The 24,136-nt window shown below is 49.0% G+C and overlaps 1 protein-coding gene across 1 annotated transcript; it reads left to right on the plus strand.

The window, feature by feature from the left end:
- Positions 1 to 6,581: 6,581 nt before the first annotated feature.
- Positions 6,582 to 22,832, plus strand: NFAM1 (NFAT activating protein with ITAM motif 1). Its single transcript, XM_009978277.2, has 6 exons — positions 6,582 to 6,663; positions 8,796 to 9,134; positions 10,192 to 10,301; positions 12,923 to 13,021; positions 18,285 to 18,371; positions 21,100 to 22,832. The coding sequence occupies exons 1-6, from the start codon at positions 6,609 to 6,611 to the stop codon at positions 21,157 to 21,159; spliced, it is 750 nt and encodes a 249-aa protein (XP_009976579.1). The 5' UTR covers positions 6,582 to 6,608; the 3' UTR covers positions 21,160 to 22,832.
- Positions 22,833 to 24,136: the final 1,304 nt, after the last annotated feature.

The following is a 24,136-nucleotide window of genomic DNA, read 5'->3' on the forward strand; positions in this document are numbered from 1 at the left end:
AGGGATGGCTTGTCAGCGGCTGGGGCAGACGGTGCCAGGCGCTGGAGGCAATGCTGAGCGCAGCCCCTTGTGCTTCGCCCTCCTGGCTGGGGCTGCTGCCCCCCAAAAGGGCTCAGCTGAAGTGACTCAGCTGCTGCTGCTCGACTGCTGTTGCTGGAGGTGGCTGCAAGTTGGGGCTGTGAGGGGAACCACCGGCAGCGGGGCAGGAGGTGTGTGTGGGAGGCAGGTCTGGGCTGCTGGTGGGGACAGTGACCTCTGGCAACAGAGGGGGGTGAGGAGGGCACCAGGCAGGCAAGGGGGGCAGCAAGCAGGCAGGCAGCTGAGAGCTGGCATGGATTAAACCCATTGCAGTGGGGCTGTGCGTCCGACAGAGCCCGCAGTGAGGTTTTATTTTCCTTTTCTGCACCCCATCTTCTGCTTGCTCCCGCCAGACAGGCAAACCGCTACTGCAGTATCTGCAGCTCGCTGAGTAAATGTTGTTCTTCGAGTTGTTGATTACGGTTAATTAGCATTAATTTTGCCTTAAATGGATCCTAGTTGTGCTCATTTTCTCCGGGGTTATGGCTGAGCAGAGGAGTTGCTAAGTGGTACCGGCTGCGAAACGCGGCGGCTCTCCTGGTGACCTGGGACCGTGGCGGTGGGTGCGGGAGGGAGGGCGAGGCCGGGCCCAGCACAACGAGGGCTTTTCACACGCTTCGTTTTCTGAGAGACCTGTACGAGCCTGGCCCCGTGTCTGCCCCTCGCCTGGGCTGAAACGCAGGTGGCACAGCACCCTCAGCTGCGCTGGCACAGCACCCGGCTGCGGTGCAGGTGACACGGACCACGAATATTCACCTGCCTCGAAAGGAAAAAAAATACAGTCACCGCTGCTTATCGCCTCGCCGGCCGCCGGGCTCGGCCGTGCCGCAGCCGCGGGGCCGGGGCCGGGGCCGGAGCCGGGCGAGAACGGGGCCGGGGCCGGGGCCGGGGCCGGGGCCGGGCCGGCGGCTGTGAGCGGCCGGGCCGACGGCGCCACCTTGTGGGCGAGGGCACAGGCTGGCGGGCAGCGGCCGCCGCCCCTCGGCCTCCGGCCCCGGACCGAGCCCGAGCCCGAGCCCGGCCGGGGCTGTGGGGGGGCTCTGCTGTCCGTCCCGGTGTGGTTGAGCTGCCTGCGGGAAGCTCTCACCTCCTTGCACGAGTGGATGAAACATGGCCCGCCCTGCTGTCAGCAGGGCAGCTCCTGCCCACTTTTGCCCCGGGCCCGGCCAGGTGGATGTTCTCCTGGAAGGTGTCAGCCTGAGAAAGCAAAGAAGTCCTTCTAGGCAGAGTCCCGCTCCCCTTGGCTTGCCACACAGGCTGTAAGAGGGAGCCTGTGAAGGGGAGCCGTAGGGAACGCCTCGAGGTTGAGGCACAGCCATGCAGCGTCAGCCCCCGAGAGTGCATCACGCGTGTGATGATAATTTAGTCCCTGGGAATCTTCCCAGTAGATGAACAGAAAAAGAGCAGAAGCAGGGTGATTTCTGAGGCAGGCTCGTTTTGCTGGTGAAAGGGAATTCTAGAAGTGCCTCCTCCCTTCCCCACAGTGGTGTCAACACCTTTCTTTTTCTGGTTTCCCCTCGAGTTGCTGATTGTTCTCTTCCCCAGAGCAGTTCAACGGGTAGAAACGTAGCGAGGGCATTGGCAGCTTTTACCTCGGCATCATCCAGCCCTGCTGAGAGGCACTCGACACACAACAGTGGTAAAAATGCTGGCAGAGGTACGGCCCCGCTCGCACTGGCGCTCCTGCCGCCAGACAGAGGGAAGCTGAACGCCTCAGAGTCTGGGGTTAGAGGAGTCAAAGAGATTGTGAATCCTCAGAGGTGTGCGCGTTGCCGCTGGCTGGCTTTCAGCGATGGGGGATTGAGCTGGTCTCTGACAAGGCAGCAAATCCGGAGCTGCCGTGCTGGGGAATGCTCTGAAGCGCTCTCTGCAATCAGGCTCGTTGAGTTGCTGCAGCTCTTCTCTGCGCCAAGCGGTGTTTCTCTTTTGGATGGTTGTGGTGTTAAACGCTTCAGCAATAAAGAGGCTTTGTTGTGGTCTCTGCAGCATTGCTTTTGCCTTGGCTAGCAGCAGCCTTTTTGTTTGAATAAGTGATTTCCCTGGAGTTGGCTGTGGGGGCATGTGTGGGCACGTGTGTGTGTGCGTGTGCACGTGTGCCTTTACTTGTGGGTGTACATTGAACACAGCTGTGAACAGGCAATTCTGGTAGGTTCAGCACTTGCCCAAACTTGTTGTTGTTTGTGCGCGCCAGAACAATGTGCTTTTCCTCGCGGTTGGGAATGCTGGCCGCTGTCGTGGCCTTTTAACAGTGTTTGAGTGAAATTAATGGCCACCTTCCAGCTACAAGCAGAAACTGTTGCTAGCACCTAGCCCAATCCTGTATTTGGTCTCGGGAAGTGATCAGCATTCACTGCATCGAAGGAGGGACCAAGCCATACGGATCCTGGCCAGTCTGTGCTGTGGCAGGGCTACAGCTGGACAGGCAGTTCCCTCCTCGTTATGCTGCAGGGACCAGCTCACACGCAGCAGTGTGCTGTATAATGCATGAGTGAAGGTCATACAATGACCTATTCCTTTGGAGCTTTGTCATTTATTTCCTTTGGCACAGGTATCCTGGTTAGTTCCACTTAAGTTTTGAGGGGATCGGTTCGGCCCTGCTACAGGCTGGTAATAGAAACACACAACTCCCCAGCTTTTCCTCATCTTCCTCCCATTTATGTCTCCAGGGTTAAAACCCAGTCCAGAATCCCCAGACCAAATTGAATTAGAATTTAGCATTCAAAGATTCAGGCTCCCTTTAGGCTCTAAGGAACAGAATGTCATCCTGTCTCGCAGTTAATAGCTGCTGGGTAGTCGTTTCAAAGCCATTTCTTTTCAGCAAGCTCTACCATAGCAAATTCCAGCAGTGAATGTATTTCTGGCCTGGCCGTGCCTCTAATCCCACAGCTGAGTCTTACGTGTGATCTCCTTTGAAATGCTAGATCTATATATTTTATTTTTTTTTTAAATTCCAGACAGCGATATTTCTAGGACTTGGCATTTAGAGTGGCAACAGGGTTGTTTATAGGAAGAGAAGGGAAAGGACGGAAGGAGGATGTTGACCTAGCAGCCCTACAAACCTACCGCACTTAATCCACTTATCGCTCTGAATTCCTGAAGCAGATAAATGCTGATAACAGTTAAAACACATCACTGACAGGAGCAGCATGTTCTGTCCTCTAGAAATACATCGATGCTGGAAATTGCAAAGCTGTGCACTACCATGGGGATGAGCGTGATATAAGAGCCGAGGAAGCCCTCACTGTTCAGCAGAGTTCTTCCACAGGAGGGTAGTAAGCCCCTGCCCCCTTCTCCCTCCCTGCCCCAACTACCTTGAGATGCCATTCAGGCCTGAGAAATGCTGCTGAGTACTGTTGTAACCCCACAGCCCCCCAGAGCCACAGCAGCCTGATCTGTGCCTACATATCCGAAATACCAAGTGGGCCCCAAGTGTCTTGTTACCGCTCTTGATTGTCCTTGCCGCTCAGCGTTAAGACCTGCGAGGAGCGATTTCCAGCTGAGACCAGTCCCGTGCAGCTCACGTCAGTGTGTCTTGGGGAGAGGAGTTGGTTTTGGCTAATCTGAGTTAAACCTTCCCTGGAGGAGTGCAGCTGCTGCACCAGCCTTGCAGAGCCACACAAAGCCACTTGCTCCTCTCCCCATCTGTCAGGGCTCTCAGCAAGGTACCGGAGCCGTCCCTGGGCTCAGGGGGCCGCAGCAGCCGCAGCTGCATGCCACCCCCCTGTGTCAAGACCCCTTCCTCTTGAGGACCTGTCTCAGGCTGAATGGGAGGAAAAATGCTCTAAACCAAAGGTTGCTTTGGAGAAAACCTCACTCCTACAAAGTCTGGAGGGATAAAACAACCAATAGAGAGTGATTTTCACAATTCATGGTTTACAAGCTCATCTGCCTTCTTAGGTCTTTCTCTGCACAGCCATCCCCCACCAGCGTCCACAGCACCCTGTGTGAGCAGCCACCCTTGAAATTGCAGAAAAGTGCTTTCTCGTGGACAGTGCAAATGTCTCACAAGAAGTGCGAAAGGAGGAAGCTGCCTAGAGAGAAGTGAAGACCTCTCAGACATCAGGTTTTTTTTTGAGTCAGGCACTGCTCAGCTGTTGCATTGCAGATGTCTTGGCTAGAAACAAGCTTTTGTTGAAATCAAAAGACTCTTCGTGAGTATAGGCGGCAGGATCCTCCCACAAAAAGAGGGTTTTCTTCTTCAAAGGACTCTCCTTAGATTTCCCTACAATAGATTTCTTAAGGCTTGCCTGCATTGTGAAGCTGTTTCAGAGCCAGCATCGTGTGGATCTGAAACATCCCAGCTGTTAGCGATGAATTCGCTGTCTGCTTGTTCTCATTTCTGGAATACGAGTGCCTTCCTCTAAAGTGACCCAGTGGAGGAGTTGGCTGTGGAGGGAAGTTTTGTGCAGTCAGGAGTACAGTGGAGCCATTCCTCTGTACTCACTGCTGGTGGGGGTACTTGTTTTCCATGTTGGAGGTGAAACAGGTGGTCCTGCACTCAAGTGTTCCAAGTAGAGGAGGAGTTTGATGGTGCTACTCTACCCTGAAACCACACCCTGTGGAACTGCTCAGTAGCTTCCCCATGAAAACAAAGCAATCAACACAGGTTGAGAGAGTTGGGGTTGTTCAGCCTGGAGAAGAGAAGACTCCGGGGAGACCTTCCAGTACCTAAAGGGGGCCTACAAGAAAGCTGGAGAGAGACTTTTTGCAAGGATGTGTAGCGATAGGACAAGGGGTAATGGCTTTAAACTGAAAGAAGGCAGATTTAGATTAGATCTAAGGAAGAATTTCTTCACTCTGAGAGTGGTGAAACACTGGAACAGGCTGCCAGAGAAGTTGTGGATGCCCCATCCCTGGAAGTGTTCAAGGCCAGGTTGGATGGGGCTTTGAGCAACCTATCTAGTGGAAGGTGTCCCTGCCTGTGGCAGGGGGATTGAAACTAGATGATCTTTAAGGTCCCTTCCAACTCAAACTATTCTATGGTTCTATGATTCTATGGTTGATTTCTTAATTTCTTGATTTCTTGATTTCTTAAACTATCTTTAGTTTGAAGTAAGGTGCCTGTATTCCCAAACCTGAATGGTCCATGCAGTGAGATAATAAAGAACAGCTGTTCCAAAACAACTTTGTAAACAAATCCGTGCAAAATTATCGTAAAAATCATAGAATCATAGAATGGTTAGAGTAGGAAGGGACCTCAAAGATCATCTAGTGCCAACCCCCCTGCCATGGGCAGGGACACCCTCCACTACACCAGGTTGCCCAAAGCCTCATCCAACCCGGCCTTGAACACTTCCAGGGATGGGGCATCTACGACTTCTCTGGGCAACCTGTTCCACTGCCTCACCACCCTCAGAGTGAAAAATTTCTTCCTTATATCTAATCTAAATCTGCCCTCTTTCAGTTAGAGCCATCGCCCCTTGTCCTATCACTACACGCCCTTGTAAAAAGTCCCTCTCCAGCTTTCCTGTAGGCCCCCTCTAAATACTGAAAGGCTGCTATGAGATCACCCCGGAGCCTTCTCTTCTCTTCTCCAGGCTGAACAGACACAACTCTCTCAGCCTGTCTTCATAGTAGAGGTGTTCCAGCCCCTGGATCATCTTCGTGGCCCTCCTCTGGACTCGCTCCAGCAGCTCCATGTACTTCTTGTGTTGGGGACTCCAGAGTTGGATGCAGTATTCCAGGTGGGGTCTCAGGAGAGCAGAGTAGAGGGGCAGAATCACCTCCCTCAACTGCTGGCCACGCTTCTTTTGATGCAGCCCAGGATACGATTTGCTTTCTGGGCTGCCAGCGCACATTGCCGGCTCATGTTGAGCTTCTCATCCATCAGCACTCCCAAGGCCTTTTCCTCAGGGCTGCTCTCAATCCCTTCTCCGTCCAGCCTGTACTCGTGCTTGGGATTGCCCCAATCCATGTGCAGGACCTTGCACTTGGCCTTGTTGAACTTCATGAGGTTCTGACAGGCCCACCTCTCCAGCCTGTCAAGGTCCCTCTGGATGGCATCCCTTCCCTCCAGAGTGTCCACCCACAGTGCCACTTTCAAGCTTGTCCATTGCTCCAGAGTCGGTTGAGTCCGTCACTCAATTTGACCGCATTCACCTCAAATGGCGCTGATCTACATCAGTCAAAGCACATTTTTCCATATTCCAATGTGGGGCTTCGGTCACTGTGGAAGGTGACAAAGTTTGCTTTAAACGCATGTGAAATTTTACGGTCATTGGGAGACAAAGCTCTCTGCATCCAAGAGCTTACGGTCTCATCTTTGGACATCCGCTGGTGGGTGTAACACCATCGCAATAGTACAGAGAAATGAACCCCACTGCGGGGAGGAGTCTGACCAAAAAGCAGAAGAGCCTGCATCTGCCAGGAACAGCTTGCCAAAAGCAGTGTGTGTCCATCCCTCCCATTCCTTCGCAAACGGGAAGGGATCAACCAGCTGCCCGAGCGTGGAAACACCTGGCAAACCCCCATTTCTTTTGCCTCTTGGATCTTCATGTCTGGTTGCTTTCTTACAGCCTTTGACCCCCATCATGGCCTCTGATCTAAAAGTCATCTTCCTGTTTCTTTGGTTGCTTCAGTGTAGAGGTAAAAAAAACGTTTTTCCATTCCTTTTGTTTACTCTCATGTTTGTTCATATTAGAGCATTTCCAGCTGCTATCTTTTGCTAATTTCCAGAGATCCCCTCTAGGAATTTGCACGCTGCTGCTATTTCTGTCTTTTAAGCATTTCAAAGCTGAGAGAGAGAATCCTCAAGAAAGGGAGAACGTGGGAGAAGGGTTAGATAACCTAAATAAAACGGTTTGGCTTTTTCCCTGGCATGTTCTTCTCAAGCTAATGGCTCCTGGGATGCTGTAAGAAGATGGATCTCTCTTCTGTTTTGTTACAGCACTGCCTAGCCATCTCTTGTATAGAAACTATATTCATGTGTGTTCTGCTGGGTAGAGATGAGGAGAAGGATGATGAATGATGAATGATTTTAGAAAATGAGCCCCAGAAGAGACCGCTTGGGTTATCACTCCCACAGTATCTGCAGGATTTTCTGTTGCCTTCTTTCCATAATATTGTATCTAGTGTACCCAGGACTGGGCGCTCACAACGAATGAGTGTGTCCCTGAGGACTGTACTGTATCTCAGCTACTTTTACAGCTACGAGCCTTTTTCTAGTGATGTAACCTAAGCTCATCCTTACTCTCAGGCTATTGTCCTTGGCTATATCATCTGTAGAATATTTTCCTTAACAGATGTTACTTTCTAACAGTCCTTTCTGGACGGTGGCTATGCCTCTGCTCTGTTTTTGCCCCCCACAACGCTTCCTCAGTGCTCAGCATTCAGCAGTGCTGAGTCTGAGCTGCCTTTTCCGATGCCGAGTCGTGCTGTGCAGAGGTGATGCTGCTGCTGCGATGCGACGTTAGTGCACGATGACAGGAGATCAAGCCTGGCTGTGCTCTGGGACGGCTTTAATGCCTTGTTATGAGCCTGTTCATAGATGCAGAACCCCAGGGAATCCCATCAAAAGCATGAATGGAGAAGCCTGCCCATCCCCTACTTTCCCTCCCTACTTTTTTTTTTTCCTTTTCTATTTTCATGTCTCCGAAAGAATCCTTCATTTTGTGAGAAGACTTGTGTGTAAGTTTCCAGTTCCCTTTTTTAAAGACAACAACGGTTTGCACGGGCCTCCTCCTAAGTTGCTGTATTTGTGGTGTTATGTCAGTTGCCAAACAAATGGATCCAGAGACTGCCTGATGTTCCCAGTCAAACCTGGGTTTGACTGGGAAGCCAAAGATGTCCTGTACCCCAGGCTCCTTACTAGCCCGTGGCTTACTCTTAGCTTTTTTTTATTTTTTATTAAACAAAACAGGGAGTGAACCATGGTATGGTTGCCCATCTGTGCTTATTCATCCTCTCTTGTAACTCCTGACATCATTGTCTACTGAATTGCAGTGATAGATCAGTTTCAACAGCCCTGTCTGTGTAAGGAGGAAGCACATGAAGGACGTGATCTCTCATCTCTCTAAGATACTGTCACGTAATGATACTTAAGATCTGCAGTCTTCTGCAGATAGTTTCCGTGTCTAGCATCGAGTCTTGCACTTTGCTGCCCATTTACAGCCACAAAAGTTTGGAGAGATTAAGCTGTGCCTCATTTCTCGTGGCCCCGGTGCTGGCCCCTGTGCAGGATATGCAATTTCCTTCCTCACTCGTGCTTCAGAAATACACGGTGCCACTGACAACACCTGCTTGTGAACAGCACCTTCACTGGCACAGAGTCATCACGTGGGCAGATGTAGACACCCAAGCAGAGGTTTGTAACTCAGGAGTCTCAGGAGATGCCCAGCTAGCATTTGTCTTGGAAAATTGCTTTCTATTCATCCGCTGTAAATATAGTCTCACACCACTGCCAAATCAGTTCACTTCCTGCTTCGTTTCCTGTCTTTCTGCGTGATGGTGTTGTGCAGAGGAGCTCACAAGGGAAAAGGGGAAGCCTGTGAATGCAACAGGCTATTGCAAATCACACAGCAATTACCTAAGAGATGTGGCAGATCACACAGGGCACGTGCTCTGAATCACTCAATTTCTGACAAGGGCCAACACTGCATGCTACAGGCGCGCTTCCTAACATACGGCTGTTTTCACCGTGTGGTTGTATCTTTGGGGCAGCAGTCCTCTCCTGACTTAAAGAGATCTTAGGTGACTGCTAACAATTATTACCCTTACAGGGGGAAATGTCGATGTACAGCAGAAACCTCCAATCCAGGTTGCACTGCTCAAGGAAGGAATATCCATCCCTTGTAAAGTCATCTTCCCTTACATGCCGAAATACACCAAATTTTCTATCTTCTATTACTGGATTAATTCACTGGGCCAGAAAACATCCATCTATAGTAGGTCGGAAAACATAGCCATCCCTTCTGGAGAAGAGAATAAGACTGCTACCATATCTTACAACCACAGAATCACGCAACTTGAAAACCCCTCTTCTACTGGCACGTACTACTGCGAGGTCAAATGGAATGATGTCCAGAAAATGGGAAAGGGAGTGTTTGTCCTTGCTAGAGGTAAGTGAACAACCAGAAAGGAAGGGCAGGTGGCTAAAAATCAGCTGGATCAGGCTATGAAAAGATGATCTTTGCCCTTCTTTTCCTCTACCCAAACATGTTATAAAGTCAGGTGGGAACAAGACTTTATGCCCAATACTTAATGCCATCAGAGTTGAACGTGCTTTGCACAGGTGACCTGTGCTACTGTTCCCAGTGCACAGACAGGGACATGAAGATGCAGTAATTTATATCTGACCTGCCACAGCCTCCTGGGAACAGCAGGCTTAAAGTCAGGGTCTAACCAGGGTGCCTGGGCACTGGGTCAGAGGGTGCTTTTAGGTATCAGTGTTCAGGAGACAGTGCGGTTTGGCCTTTAGCAGCATGACAGAGATGGTTGAACAAAAGGTCAGTGGCTTGGGTGCTCGCCATAGTTGGACATACAGGTTAGGTGCTCACTGTTAGGGGCTCACTGTCATCCCTCCCCCTTTGCCATGTGGTACAAGGGGCTGATTGTTCCGTTAATGCGCAGACTGGAAAGCAAGGGAGAGCTTCATGCCAAGATAAGAGGAATGTTACAGAAAAGTGATAAGGACATACATGCTGCTGACTGGCTGGATTTGCATTACTGAATGCTGGATATGAAAAAAACTCTTAGAAAGTGTGAATGCAAAGAGCCGTGACGAAAGAGCTTTGCTACACTGGTCAGAGGACGCCTGCAGTACCTACCCTGCTAGTTTGTGTGGCCTCTGGGCTTTCCACCATCTGTCTTTCTGCCCTTATCACTAAAGACCTTTGCCAGCCTCTAACTACCACCTTTCTTGGCTCTCATAGTTATGTTACCTCCCTCTAATCTACATGAAGTGCAGCTGCTTATATCCTATCTCTTCTGCGTGATTTTTCAGCTGCACCCTGCTCTCTCTTCAGTCAGACTAGGTTTTGAAGGGTGTGCGTACGTGTGCCACCATATTCCGCACTGCTTCTGTGTTTTAGCTCTCTCAAGGCTCTTTCCAGGGTTAAAAATGCAGCTGGATTGTAACTGCCACTCACACTGAATCTTTTGCCTTCTTTCTAACAGGTACAGGGTACGTAGAGACCTCTTATGGGTGGGAAATCCTCATTGCCCTTACTGTTATTCTTACTGCATTGAGCATCACCGCAACAGCTCTGCTTCTGTGGAAAAGAAAGGCAAGTTATAACCAAATAAAAACCAATGCCTGACATGACCCATTCTAGGAATTTATTTCATTTGCTTCTAACTTGGCTGGATTGGAAGTCCCCATGCTGAAATTTTCCATGCTGGATGCCTGCCTCAAGTTTATTTTCTGTTTTTTTTTTTAATTTCAGTCTTGCTGAGAAAAAAGATCACAGGAAAGACAAAACAAGTCATTGATTTGCCCATTATAGAAATTCTGGTAATCATTTTGACTCCGGCATGCTCTGCTTTAGAGCAAGGATCTGACACAGGGCAAGAAATCACCCTAGCGGTGTGCTGGCCATGAGAATATTCAAGGAGATGTAGCCTTGTGATGGGTCTTTGGAAAATTGCAGTTTGTGCATGCTCAGTCCTGGCTCTTGTCAATTCAGCAGCTCAGTTGTCTAAAGGAGCCCCTGCACGGCTGCCTTTCCACACGGTGCCAGTCAGACAGGTAACGTCCTGCGCACCCGAGCAAATCTGTTGCAGCCCTGGTAGCGGGAGGAAGGGAGGACTTTCCATGTTTCTAATCCTCTTTCAAGATAGGGGCTACTCCAGTGCAAGGGCACAACCTGATTGCAAGGAGATCGTGCAACTGTGTTCCTGAGCAATGGCTCAGGCACCATAGAAGAAAACAATCTGCAGTGTGGAAGTGAAGGGGACCAGAGCCTTGGGCACGTTTGCCAGAGAAAACAGAGTGAGAGGAGAAAGTCAGGACAAGGATCCCAAGGAAGCCTGTGTGGAAGTCTCAACTAACTGGAAAACAAGAGAGAGACAGAGAGACGAGGACCGGAGGAGCAACCTGTTTTAGTTTACTATGCTTTGAGCAGAGGCGGGATTGGACTAGATAATCTCCAGAGGCACCTTCTAACGGCAGTGATTCTGTGAGTCTGGAAGAAGTTTCTCAGGAGGGAAACGGGCTGGAATCCGGAACAAGGAAGCACTGGAGCTTGGAGGAGGGTGTTAAGACTGGATTGACAGGGCCCCTGAGGTGAGCAGACCAGTGGCACAGTTTGGGACCAGCTGGGTAAGGAAGTGGAAGCTGGGATGAGTAGCTGAGGGCAAAGGGGAAACCAGGAGTGGGGAAGAAAGAATGTAGAGAGCAGCAGAAGAAAAGCCAAAAGTAGGGCTGAAAGATCTGGATGAAGATCTGGGTGAGACAGAGGCCCTGTGGAAAAAAGCTCTGAAGTTGCGATACTGGAATCCCTGTTGTTTGGGGAAAATCTACTGCTCCTAGTACTGCCACCCTCAGGCGTTCAAAAGAGCATCGTCTGTGTTCTTCCAGAGATCTTAAGGCTGGCTTAAAAAAAATTATGTCTTTCAGAATGTAATTTGAGGATTGTTGTTTTCTAGGTAGAGTATCCCCTGTATTTACTTTTTCAACCTGCTCTCTGCCATCATGAGCGCAGGCTCTCTGCATGCATTGTCATGTGAAGGCTGTGCCGCTGGTACAGTCCTATGACTCCAAGGAGCATCAGGCTTCAGCACACACAGTCAGAGATCATGAGGCTGAAAACAGAATGGCAGCGGTTGGCAGACCTGCTAATCTCGTGAGACTTACCTTGCAGGCAGCCTGATAGAGAGGAAAGGAGTGTAAGAAACAGAGTGACTAGGCTGGAGACAGGCCCCCATCTCTGCTTGCCTAGACAATGTCTCCATGGGGATGAGGAGGGAGGCATTGTCACGACTTGCCGATTGGCATCTCTAGATTTTGAGGTGGGTCAGCAAGTCTCAGACCTGTGGGCGCTCCTTGGGGCCTGAAGAGATCGTGCAGTCATTACATTTGCCCTCCTGCAGAACACAGCCATATTTCTCACCACAGCTTGCTCAGACCTGCTGGTTTAAAAATGTTTATCTTTAAGAGAAGCTATTTAGCATCCTCCTTAGTTACTAATGGACTGGAAAGCAGTTCATCGTTTTCATGTGATGTGAATATAATCATCCCACTTCTTTCCGAATTAGAACAGAGATACTTAGCAAAGCCTGCTGCCTTTTCTGCCTCCTCTCTTGCTTGCTGAGCAGGATGGCCCTTATCTGTGCATGAATGGAGCATGTTCAAGGAAAACTCATCTGATGCAAGAAATGTTTCAGAGGAAGAGACCTTCGTCCTTCAACTCCATGCTGGACTTGCACATTAGTGTATCACTGACTATGTGTCATCATTAATGGTCGTCTGGTGCTCTTCTCTAGACTCTGCGTATTAACAAAAGCTTCCCAGCCAAATCCTGACAAAAGTCAATGCATTTTGCCTCTCTGAAATTCCCACTCACACTTTGAACAGGGCCCTGCTTTACTCCCTGTCCCACAGCACTGTTGTGTGCTGTTAAGTACTTACACCCTCTGTCCAGCTAGGTTGTAGTGGTGGAAGTGATTTCTATGTACGCACAGAGCCTAGTTCTCCTTTCTGCTGCTCCAGTGTAAGTCATCAGACTCCTCCATTTTACCCTGTGATGAGGAAAGGGACTAGTCCACAATATGCAGACAGCGCCAGCACTCTTTGCTGCGGAAGCACTCAGGGGATGTGCGAGCACCTGGCTTTCACGTGACATTAGTGTTCACTTCATCTCATTGGGATTTTCTCCAAATGTGTCATTTGGTGTCTTGTCCTCAGCAGGTGTTGTGCCCCAGAAAGAACCAGCTAAATATCCTGAGGCAGAAAGTGGAAACGCCACCTCCTTCAGCCAGCCCACCACCACCGCCTCCTGTCTATGATGTGAGTACCAGAAGCACCCTCCATCCTTTCTGTCTGCATCATGGTACAACCCTTCCTTACCCTGCTCTACCATGGTACAGACAATGCCAGTATCATGATGTGAAACGTAAGCAACACCTGCATAGGCACTGGTCCTATGGGTCAGGGCAATCCCAAGCATAAGTATAGGCTGGACGGAGAATGGATTGAGAGCAGCCCTGAGGAAAAGGCCTTGGGAGTGCTGATGGATGAGAAGCTCAACATGAGCCGGAAATGTGCACTGGCAGCCCAGAAAGCAAATCGTATCCTGGGCTGCATCAAAAGAAGCGTGGCCAGCAGTTGAGGGAGGTGATTCTGCCCCTCTACTCTGCTCTCCTGAGACCCCACCTGGAATACTGCATCCAACTCGGGAGTCCCCAACACAAGAAGTACATGGAGCTGCTGGAGCGGGTCCAGAGGAGGGCCACGAAGATGATCCAGGGGCTGGAACACCTCTGCTAAGAAGACAAGCTGAGAGAGTTGTGTCTGTTCAGCCTGGAGAAGAGAAGGCTCCGGGACAATCTTATTGCAGCCTTTCAGTATTTAGAGGGGACCTACAGGAAAGCTGGAGAGGGACTTTTTACAAGGGCGTGTAGTGATAGGACAAGGGGCAATGGCTTTAAACTGAAAGAGGGCAAATTTAGATTAGATTTAAGGAAGAAATTTTTCACTCTGAGGGTGGTGAGGCAGTGGAACAGGTTTCCCAGAGAAGTCGTAGATGCCCCATCCCTGGAAGTGTTCAAGGCCGGGTTGGATGAGGCTTTGGGCAACCTGGTGTAGTGGAGGGTGTCCCTGCCCATGGCAGGGGGGTTGGCACTAGATGATCTTTGAGGTCCCTTCCAACCCTAACCATTCTATGATTCTATGCTACCAGCCTGGTACTGGTGACTTTGCTCCTGTGCTCTGCCCTGTTTAGCTCCTCTGAGGACTGCACATGTCACATGTCTCCATCCTGGTCCCACTCCGTGGCCTCCCCAGTGCCAAAGCCTTGCACCACGCCCTGCTGGGCAGCAACCTTCCCTCTGCCAGTGGTGCAGCAGCAGGGAGCAGCAAGGCTGGGGCCAGAGAGGGTTCTGGTGATAGAGGTAGAAGGGTCTCCAGAAGTCAGGAAGGAAGAGGGGATCTCAGCCCCACTTTTTACTCTAGAGTGTCTCAAGGACATGCCCTCCCCAGCTGGAGAAGGATGGCCCAGGCAAGGAGCAGAGAGAAGTGCTCCCCACAACAACCCCAGCTGTTTTGAGCTGCTGCTGTGACACCTTCACCAGTGTCAGTCTCATGGACCACTGCAGTTCTGAGCAAGCTGACTAGCTCTCAAGGGGAAAAGGACAGGGAGAAAGTGAAGGGAGTCTCTCTTTTGGAACATTTTCCTTTTCATTGCATAGGATCTCCTTTTTCCATTTCCCAAACTGGGGAATGCTGACTGCTCCCACTCCCTGAGCCCAGTAGTGTCAGCGTCATGGGTAATAGGATTGGAGTGGCTCTCCTGAAATGTCAGGCCCAGACCTCAGCTACCTCAAGTAACCATGACCCCTAATCCTGTTTACAACCCGTCCAGCTCCATTTAAAATGGATTCCTTTTCCCCCCTTTACTCCCATAGGAGGATAGGAGGGGCTGCTCCACTAAGGAGGAAAGGGTTTTTTTTTCCCCCCATGATCTGTGGGACAAACGAGGAGGAATAGGATGAAAGTGAGTGGAGAAGGATGTTGCCTGAATATTAGAAAACCTTTCTGACTGTGAGGTCTGTAAGGGCTGGAAAAGTCTCTCCAAGGAGAACCTGTAAGCTCTGCTGCATTAATCATTTAAGCTAAACAAAACGAAGCTCTGGAGAATGTACTACAGAGAGAAGCAAAGCTCTGCCAAAGAGGCAGGAGACATGATAGGGGGTAGGTATGAAAAACAGGATGGGCCTTCTCATTCTTGCTTTGCAGGTTGGGGGACACCGTCTTGTGGCCCTTTCATTTTTGAAGTAGAGGTTTAAAAGAAAGCACTATATATTGGATGTGATATGTTTATTGTGGGGAAAAAAGCAATGCTCTGAGTAAAGGAGGTTGCAGGTTATAAACCTTTTCATTTATATCAAGTAATTTCTTTTTAATTCGGGCTTATAAAAATCTGAATGGGTAGTTTCCTGCTGAAGTGGATGATTTCTGCAAGGAGACAAAAAAAAAATCAAATCCATTTCTCGCTCAGTCGGCCTCGTCATGCATCCTTAGCTCCATCTTAATTACATGTTTCATCATGTTGTTCTGTTCAGGAGGCCCCACTAAGGCTAATGCAGCGAGCCAGCAGAGCCAGCCGTAGGCACAGGCAGTGCCGGGAGCTGGGCCCCCACGCTTGCAAGAACCCTGTGGACCTGGCCCAGCTGGCCATGCCCCGAAGCCCGTTCAGCACACGCCAGCTGTGCGGGGCTCTCAGCCAGCCCGGTGTGCCAGGCAGGTGGCTCAGCCCTCTTTGGCAGAGCTGCAAGCAGCCTCGGACCATCTCCTGTGTGCTGGGGGGGTACCAGCCCACCCGCTGGAGGTTACCTTACCGTGGACAATGGACCCTCAGGACAGGTGAGGGCATGGGATAGTTGACAAACCTCATTTCCTTTGAAAGATGACTCTGGTGTGCTGCTGCTAAATTTTGTTGGGACTCTGCATGGTGTAAACCCAGCCCTGCAAACTGCCTTTGAGACAAGGTGCGTTGTGAAAATCTGATGGTGTTAAATTGGTGTTAAATTTGACACTCGGCAGTGTTAAATAGCGCTTAATTCATGGGGAGGGCTGAAATCTGTCATCAGCATTGGGGTAAGCCAAGGCAAGGAAAAGGGAAGGACAAGTGAGAAGTAGCTCTAAATGATGAGATAAAGAAGGAGGTCAGAAACTGGTGGATGGAACAGGAGGCCTGCACATGCCAGATATGTGATCTGTGAGGAAACGCAAGAAGTCAGAGTCCAGAAAAGAGTTGGGTCAGGAAACCACAGTGTCCTTGCAGGCCTGGAGCTGGAAGCGGGATGAACAGGAGGCAGCACTGGACATCAAAGTAAGGGCTTGGAACTGGCTGGTGCAGCTCATTAAAAGCTCTGTGTTATCTTACATGGCAGCAAGGCTCACCTCTGGCGTGGGAAGGGTCCTAGCCCACTCTGCAAAGCCATCCTGCTGAACATCTCTAGGAGCAAGTGCCTTCCTCACTGACTCTTCCAGGTGCCACCGTTTACCTCGTGGTCCCTGAGAGTGGGTGTACACAGTGGAAAGCAGGGGTAGCAAAAAGCCCCAAGGCAGCTGGGCACCCACTTTGTTCCTACTACACTGCCAGGTGTTCCTTGACCTCTTTGTCTTCCTGAAGCCCCGGAGCAGCTCTACCTCACTGTGCTGCCCAGACCCAAACCTGTATTTTTCTCTGTCTTCCAGCTTAGCTGCCTAGTTAATGAGCAGCTTGAAAATAACAATCCGAGGGACTCGCTTCATCCGCTTTACACTTCAAACAAGCTTTTTTGAGCAGCAAACAGAACTCCTGCAGTGCAGGCGGGTTCCAGAGCACGGGAGCTTTTCCCAGTGCGAGGGAGACAGGAAAGCATCTGCCAGCGGGGAGGAGAGAGGCCTGTGTGCCTCCACTGTGACAGTAGCAGGTGGTCGGTGACCAAGTAAAAGTAATTAATTTGCAAGTGGCAGTTGGAGACACCAGCTTTCCAACTGGCCAGCAAAGGATCAGCATTGTCAACAGCCTCCATGGGAAGAGGGCTTGCAGAGGGAAGGAATCTTTTTTGGAGATTAAACACCAAAAGGACCCTTCTTGCTCATGAGTGGCTTCAGACTAGAGCAGTGAAAGAGACTGCCTATCCTGCCAAGGGGACACGGAGCCAAGCTGCTGGGAGTGCAGCATTTGGGACGAGGTCCTCACTGTGAGTATCACAAAGAGAACTGAAAATGAGGACGGGGAAATGGGATTGTCTGTGTGTGCATGTGCACACGTGAATAGCTGGGAATGTCTTTGTGGGCAAGCGAGTTGTTGGGAGTGGGAAGCAGACAGGTGAAATAATTTGACTGTTCCCAGAGGAAAAGTGGGAATGAGAGATCCAAGCAGTGCTCCGTTCATTGTGGCCCTCTCCTGTCTGAGTGTCTGCCTCTTCCAAGCCCTGCTCCCAAATGCTGCTCTTCTATCATCTGGTCCTGTTCAAACCACCATCCTGCTGGCCACGGTCCCGACAGATGCTGAGCATTTGCAACTCTGGATGAAATGATGAGAGTTCAGGTGATTGGCAGCCCTGGAATCAAGCCCCCATGTTTTGGTCATCCTCCTCGCTGTGTCGCAGGGCTTCTTGCTCCCTTTGCAGCCTCTCCACTGGTACCATCTGCCCCTCCTGCGGCCGGAGCTCCTCCCATCTTCCTGTTGCCAGAGAAACAGCCACCTTGGCAACCTGCTGTCATCCTTGAAACACACATGGAAAAGTCCTCCTGATTGTTATGTTTGATCCTTCAGGCAGATCTGGAACATCACTCAAACTGACATGCATCTCCTGTGACAACGATTACCTGAGGGATCAGCGGGTGCATCGGGTGCATATGCACATAGGGCGTGTGTGTGTTTCTGTAGCTGTGTGGGACCATGGATATGTTTGAGGACCTGGGAGTGTATTGATTTTTTTTTTGTATTATTATTCTTTGCTTACTAAGAAGAAAGGAGAGTTCTGCCTTGGAAAAAAAAAGAAAAAAGAACAATAGATAAAAATCATGCCTGATGTAGGGTTTCCCATTTTTAAAAGCCCCTCTGCTTCAGGACCTTCAGCCTCACCCCTCTTCTCACCTTTGTGTGCCCAGAATAACCATGAGCAAGAGACTGTGTGTGTCAGGCACCTAAACAGACCTGGGTGATGCAAAGCGCTGCCCATTACCTGTGGTCCCCGTGGTGCACAAAATCCTTTCATGGGCAGAGGGGTCTTTATTCTACATTCTGGGACAATTTGGAGTGGAGGGATGCAGGGGCATTGGCATTCTTCTCCACTGACTTACACGGGGTAGGTAACATCCAAGCCTGTCTCTGAGCCTGAAAAAAGGAAGATGATGCAGCTGCACTGTAGAGATTTCAGGGGGAAAAGGATTTTCTGTTTGCCCAAGTTCAGGTCAGGAACTTCAAAATTTTGGAGATGGCAGGGGTTCCTCAATAATCTCAAGTACAAGATGGGAAACAACACAGTGGGCAATTAGTTGTCTTAAACCTAAGTAATTTATTTGACCTCTACTCTCTTCTCTCTTCCCTGTGCAGTGCCTGGATGTGCAGCAAGTTGATGTCTATTCTGTCCTCGAGGACAACACAAACAACCTGTCACCCAGAAAGAGTCCTCCGGGGAAGGTAAGGGCTGGGGCCCTGTTCTTGGAGAGTTCCATTATGCACTGGGCACATCGGGAAAGAAAACCCACCGAGTTGCCATGACCCTAGCAGGCAGTAAGCGTGTCTGCTCTTTCCCCACTTAACAGTCCTCCAAAAGGGGAAAACAGGACGTGGCATCCACTTGCCAGCTGGGCTGCACATGTAGCCTATCTTCCCTCTTCCGGCAGAACCCTTGCTCCTGCAGTGCTACCAGTTCTGGCGGTCCTGGTTTCATGCAGATGCTTTGCTGTATGACATACCCTGAAAGGCATTGAGGGGTTTGGTGTTGCTGCTCCCTCTGAATGGGACAAACATTCATGGAGAGTTTCCCACATGCTGGCCCCTGTTGTTTCCCTTTCCAGTTTATTTAGGCAGCTGAGAAGTCCTCCTGGGTAGAGGAATCTGTGCACCGGGGCAGATCCTAGACACAGCTTTGCTCTCATCGGTATTAAGCACCTGAGAGTCTTTTCATGGTAGCGGAAGCTAAGATGTTCTGAAGAGAGGCTGGGCTGATATAGTCTCTGTCAGCTCTGGGGCTCAGGAAAAGGCAGTGTGGGTATGTTTTGGGCTTGGATTTTCTTGCAGGGCTAGGAGTTACGAGTTAGAGATACAGAACTAAATTCACTCATAGTGAAGGTAGCTGCAACTCAGAATATGCAGGTGCAGATCATTGGTGAGGGCCACATGAAGCAGATCAGAAGCCCACACAACCTTCTACCCTGCCTTTGGCAGGCATCAGCTGTTTCATAGGGACAAAACTTGCATCTCTTTGCACTCCCTAGGGAATATCTTCCTGTCCTCAGAACTTCGTTGTTTTTTTCCCTTCCAGACCTGTTATCTGCTTAAAAAAATAGATTCACTTTTCTAACGCTGGAAAACATTTCTGAAAAAGATCTCCTGCTTCCTCCCACTGATGTCCTGTCGGGCAGAGTTCCCCAAGTTGACTGACTGCAGTGTGGAGCATGGTGCCAGCTTCAGTTGGCACCATCCCTCTGTTTCATGAAGGACAGTATTTTTTAGTGTTTGAGGCATTTTCTCAACTCACACCTCTTAGGAAAAGGTGGTCTAAAATCAAGTGGCCTCTTCTGTATCAGAGCTACTTGCCATGTGGTCTGGTTCCAAGGCCACTGGCCTCCTGTGGTGACTGCTGTGGCACCACAGTGGTTGGTGGCAGCAAAGGCAGTGGCAGATATCTGATTATTGAGGAGAAAGATGGATTATTTAATATAGGCTGTCTTATACCCCACTGCATCATATGCACTGGGGGAGAAGACAGCATTCCTGGTTTTGTATTCTTGCTGCATTTTGAATTTTTTGGATAGGGAAAACAGTAGGTCCTTATCCCTCTTCTCTGTCCTGTTTATTCTTCCATATACCTTTATCAGCTGCTCCCTTTGAAATGATTCAGTCTGGATGATGAGGTGTGGTATATGTGGGGTTTTCTCCCTACTATGGAGCTGTCTGGGCTGTGCTGAATCACTTGTATGTGGCCCACAGCACTCAACCGCTGCTTTGCGAAGTAGAGGGTCTGTAAAATGGAACAGGAGCAAAGCAACAACGCAAGAGCAAAGGAGCACTGTCTGCGAGTGAGTCAGGTGCTGGTAGCCTCAGCCAGGGTGGGGTAAAGGTCGAAGCAGAGATGGGAGAAGTAAAGGAGAAGAAAGCAAAGAGAGGGGATGGGATGAGCTCTCTCACCAAGAGCAGATACCACTGAGTGTCCTCAGTTCTTGTGCCAGTCAGAAAGAAGGGAAGTATGAGCTGCAGGGCCTCGTTATCTCTGCGCAGGAGAATTTGACTGCGCTTTCCCCTACTTTTGCAAGCATCTTAATCAGCTTCCCTCTCAGTCATCCTGGGCTGTGACTGCCTGGGACGCTTGTCCTCCAGCTGGCTGTGCCACAAGGTAACAGGGTGTTTTCCCTAAAAGTGAGACTTGTGGGCCAGTGGGTTTGGTCTGTGAGTGGGAGCCAGGATTGCTGAACGGTGGCTGAGACTCTGCTGCAGAGGGTCCAGGACAGCTGTTACTGTGGGATGCTGCTCATAGAGGAGGAGCCGTAAGGGGAAACGGGGCAGAGAGCCCCTGAAACAAGAGTATTCGCATGCTGTCGCGCTGGACTGTCTGCCAGCTTGGGTAGCAAGGGGTTAATGCCGTATGCTTCGGAGGTGCCTGTGCTCAGCACTTCTGTAAAACGTTTCCCCTTGGTGGTGGCAACAGAGAAAATGCTAGTGTAGGTAGGGCTTCATTCACCCGGTGGCATTTCAGCTGCTTGCTGTGTAACCTTGCTTACAGCGGGCCTGTGCCACACTGCGCTTAAAATATCGGTCTGTCAGCGCCTTGTCTGCACAGGGAACGCCTGTGAGGAACAGACTCAACTGTTGAAGAAACAGGATTGAGGAGGTCAGGGAATTCCTCCTTCACAGAATCCGAAGTGATTTATTTTTCTACCAAGTCCAATTTTCCCTCCCCTCCCTGTCTGACAGCTTTTTTGGGGAAGAGTGACAAGTAAAGGAGGCATCTTTATCCCTTGGGCTGGATTAGTCACGTTCGTCTCTGGTGGAGCAACATTTCTCACTGTAGTGGCTTCCGTTTCAGCGGATCACTTGTAGTCGTTTCTAACAGAACAAACGTCAGTGTCTGCTTATTAAGAATTAATTAATCTTCTTTTGATTAATTTTCCTCCATTTCTTACTTCTCCTTTTCATCATTCTGCAGACTCCTAAGAAGCAAGCAACTCTAGAAGAATCCTCTGATACATTGTATGAGAACATCTAGCAGGGAAAATCTGACCCTATGTGGACCAGACATCTTTCTGTACGGCAGAACTACTCTTTTACATCTCTAGTTCTCTGCAGAGATCCACAGCGACTTTGGGGCACAACCACGAGGGACCTGTGAACTTCTGGCTCCTTCTAAACTGCCCTTCATTAACAACAGAATGCATCTGTTCAAATACCGCCGGGCTCAGTCTGCATTGGTGCAGCAAAGCTATTTTGCAGCAAAGCCTTTTGACGCAAAAGAAAAGCTACTTTTATCAAGCACTCACTCGTATCTTAGAAATGGTGCAGATGGGATCTGTGTGGGTTTCTTTCACCTGGCCTGGCTGAAGTACTCAAATCTCAATGCTCTGTAAATGATAGAACAATCCAGAGACCTCCCTGCTTGCTGGCTTGATCTTCCAATCCTGACCTGCAGCAGTCCATCTGATCCTGTGCCTATGGCTTTCCTGACATGGCCATCAGGCCTTCCTGCATAGTTTAACTGAGATCCAAGCATCCACCTGCCCGTTCTTCCTTTCTCAGGAACCCCACGGTGAAACATGCTTTCTCATAATCTGCTAATCCCATCAAGTAGTCACAGCTGCCTGCTGTGACCATACTCAGCCGACTCAAATCAGTGCCTCTGAGTAAATGCTTTCCCTTCAGCAGTATACTGTGAGGACTGGATGCACGGACAGAGATAAAGATGGAGAAAAGGAAAACAGAAAATATCCCTGCCTGGCACTATGTCTCAGTGGCAGTGCCCTTTCCAGAACAAGGGAGAGGAACAAGGAGGTGGGAACTCAAGGAAACTCCCTTGCTGGGGCTAAGCCAAGCAAGTCTGGGGCCAGGTTCCAGCCCAGAGAAGTTGAAGCCGAGCTCCCTGATTTCCTGTTCTTCTTGGCAATGGATGTACGTTACCGTGTGGGATTTTGAGCCTCTGTGGGAGCAGGCATGGTACCTCTGCGCTACCAAAACCAATAGGTTTGCTTTTGTTTCAGCTGGTCAGTATTTCCCAACACGAGTATAACACTCTTTTACCCCCACACGTTATTTCACCAGGTAGACCAGTTCTGAAAATTAGAGCGACTGGAGGGAGGAGGGAGGCCCTAGAGGTGAATTTTCTATCCAAGCTCTTCTCTCTCCTGTCAGCTGGAACTTACCTACTATTTGTGCTGATGTATATTCTAGTTCTGATAGAGAAGAGGTTATGTTAAATATCCGTATAACACGATCAAACCAGGGGATCAAAAAGCTGAGGCTGTTTTATCTCAGACTAAAAAACAACAACAAAATAACAACCAAACAAAACCAACCCAAAATAAGAATATGTAGCATAACTTGAGAGGAATCAAAGAAACCTCTTTAAAGAGGAAGATCAAATTAAAATTGAGCTCCAGGGTCATAGGACCCTCTCTAGTTGAAGATAATGTTGCTATGCATCAGAGACAGAGGCTATGGAAAATGTCTCTGGGGCCTCCAGCCTTCCTATACTATGTTTAAAGAGATAATCCGCTTATTTCTTTGCTCTTTTTATTAGAAGAGATTTCAAACGTGCAATTTGGACTTTCTTTAACCACAGGAAAATGCTTTTTCTCTTCCCAGTGTTGAGGAATTCATTTCAGAAAGAGCAATGAATAAACTGCATGGCTTTTTAGACCCGTTTTCCATTTGTTAAGTGATCGTGACAATTCTAAATAAACATTTTTGAAGTCAACAATTTTAGCATTTACTAATATGACCAGAAAACATTTGTGTTCACAGAAGACTTTGCAGAGGATTGTACAGGTCTAACAATTCCTTTCCTTAACAAATCTGAAGAAATGATGAGACGAATTATAAATATGTTGCAGTATGGCAATAAAATATTCAGCAGAAGCTGGTGGATTAGATGAAAAGTGAAAACTTTCAAAATAATACTGCTTAGATTTGTGGTTTGCTTTTTAAATTTTGTAAATGCTAAACATACCGAGTGCTACCGGAAATTTCCTGGCAAGTATCTCACTTTGCAATGAATTGATTTGTCTTGTCTTTCTGTTACTTTTTTAAATAGTGTTTCTTACATTTATGCCTGAACAATTCTATATATTAAGTAGCTGAAACTATTTAGAATGAAACATGAGAGGGAGAATGGTAATTGGAATAGAAAAAGCTATTCTAGAACAGTCAGTGCTAAAGTACTGGAAGAATCACACCAGGTTCTGATCAATTAAGTGAAAAAGTAAAAATTTCCATGAAACACTGGCAAGTCTGGGGATTTGGGCTGTGTGCCAAAGCTTGCCAAAGTCGGGAGGAGTTGCTGTGTTGATTTCAAGGGGTTTTGAATTGGCCCTGCAAGGGTAAAAGGCTGCTGCACAAGAAAAAGAAAGTTTTGAAGCTACGTAGCCACGTAGCCACAAGCTAATATCGCTTCTTTAGCATCGTGTGCCACGGGCAGCTGCAATAGCATCAGAATGAGTGAGAGAGAAAGGCATGAAGCAGAAGACTGGGAGAGCAGGGGTGTTCTTAAATGGTATGGAGTTTTCCAAGGAGGTATGAGGAAATGCCTTCAGGCACAGGTAGGAGAGACTAGGAAGTATTATTTATATAATATCGGTATAGCTATTTTGTAGCACAGGTTCGTTTGGGCAAAGGACAGTCATTTGGTCCTTTTGTCTTATCTGGCTCTATGGCCCATGAGAGTAGATGCAGAAAATGAGTATTACTAGCAAGAGGAAAGGAGTTAATTTTTAAGTGTTGAGCGATTGAAAGAAAAAAAAAGATAAATTAAGGATCAGCTCCCTCAGCTCCACAACAGTGAGAGGTGATGACTGGCTTGTTGTGTTCCCTCTACACGTTTTGCCTTAAAATGAATGTTGAAAATGGATTCCCCTTAAAAATGGTGTCTCTAAGGGCCTCAGCTGCACGTGCTTCCCCCAGCACGGTGCTGTTTGGCACAGAGCATGCTCTCAGGTTACGGTGATATAATCTTTGATTCCCAGTTGTTGAATCAT

This window comes from Tauraco erythrolophus, chromosome 4 (genome assembly GCF_009769465.1).
Source record: "Tauraco erythrolophus isolate bTauEry1 chromosome 4, bTauEry1.pri, whole genome shotgun sequence".
NCBI classification, from domain to species: domain Eukaryota; kingdom Metazoa; phylum Chordata; class Aves; order Musophagiformes; family Musophagidae; genus Tauraco; species Tauraco erythrolophus.

Bases quoted from the DNA above. Each gene is read 5' to 3' on its own strand.
- NFAM1 (XM_009978277.2), top strand. From the start codon at position 6,609: ATGGCCTCTGATCTAAAAGTCATCTTCCTGTTTCTTTGGTTGCTTCAG. The intron at 6,664-8,795 runs GTAAAAAAAACG...TTACCCTTACAG, and splicing joins TTGGTTGCTTCAGTGTAGAG to GGGGAAATGTCGATGTACAG. The intron at 13,022-18,284 runs GTGAGTACCAGA...TTCCCTGTGCAG, and splicing joins CACCGCCTCCTGTCTATGAT to TGCCTGGATGTGCAGCAAGT.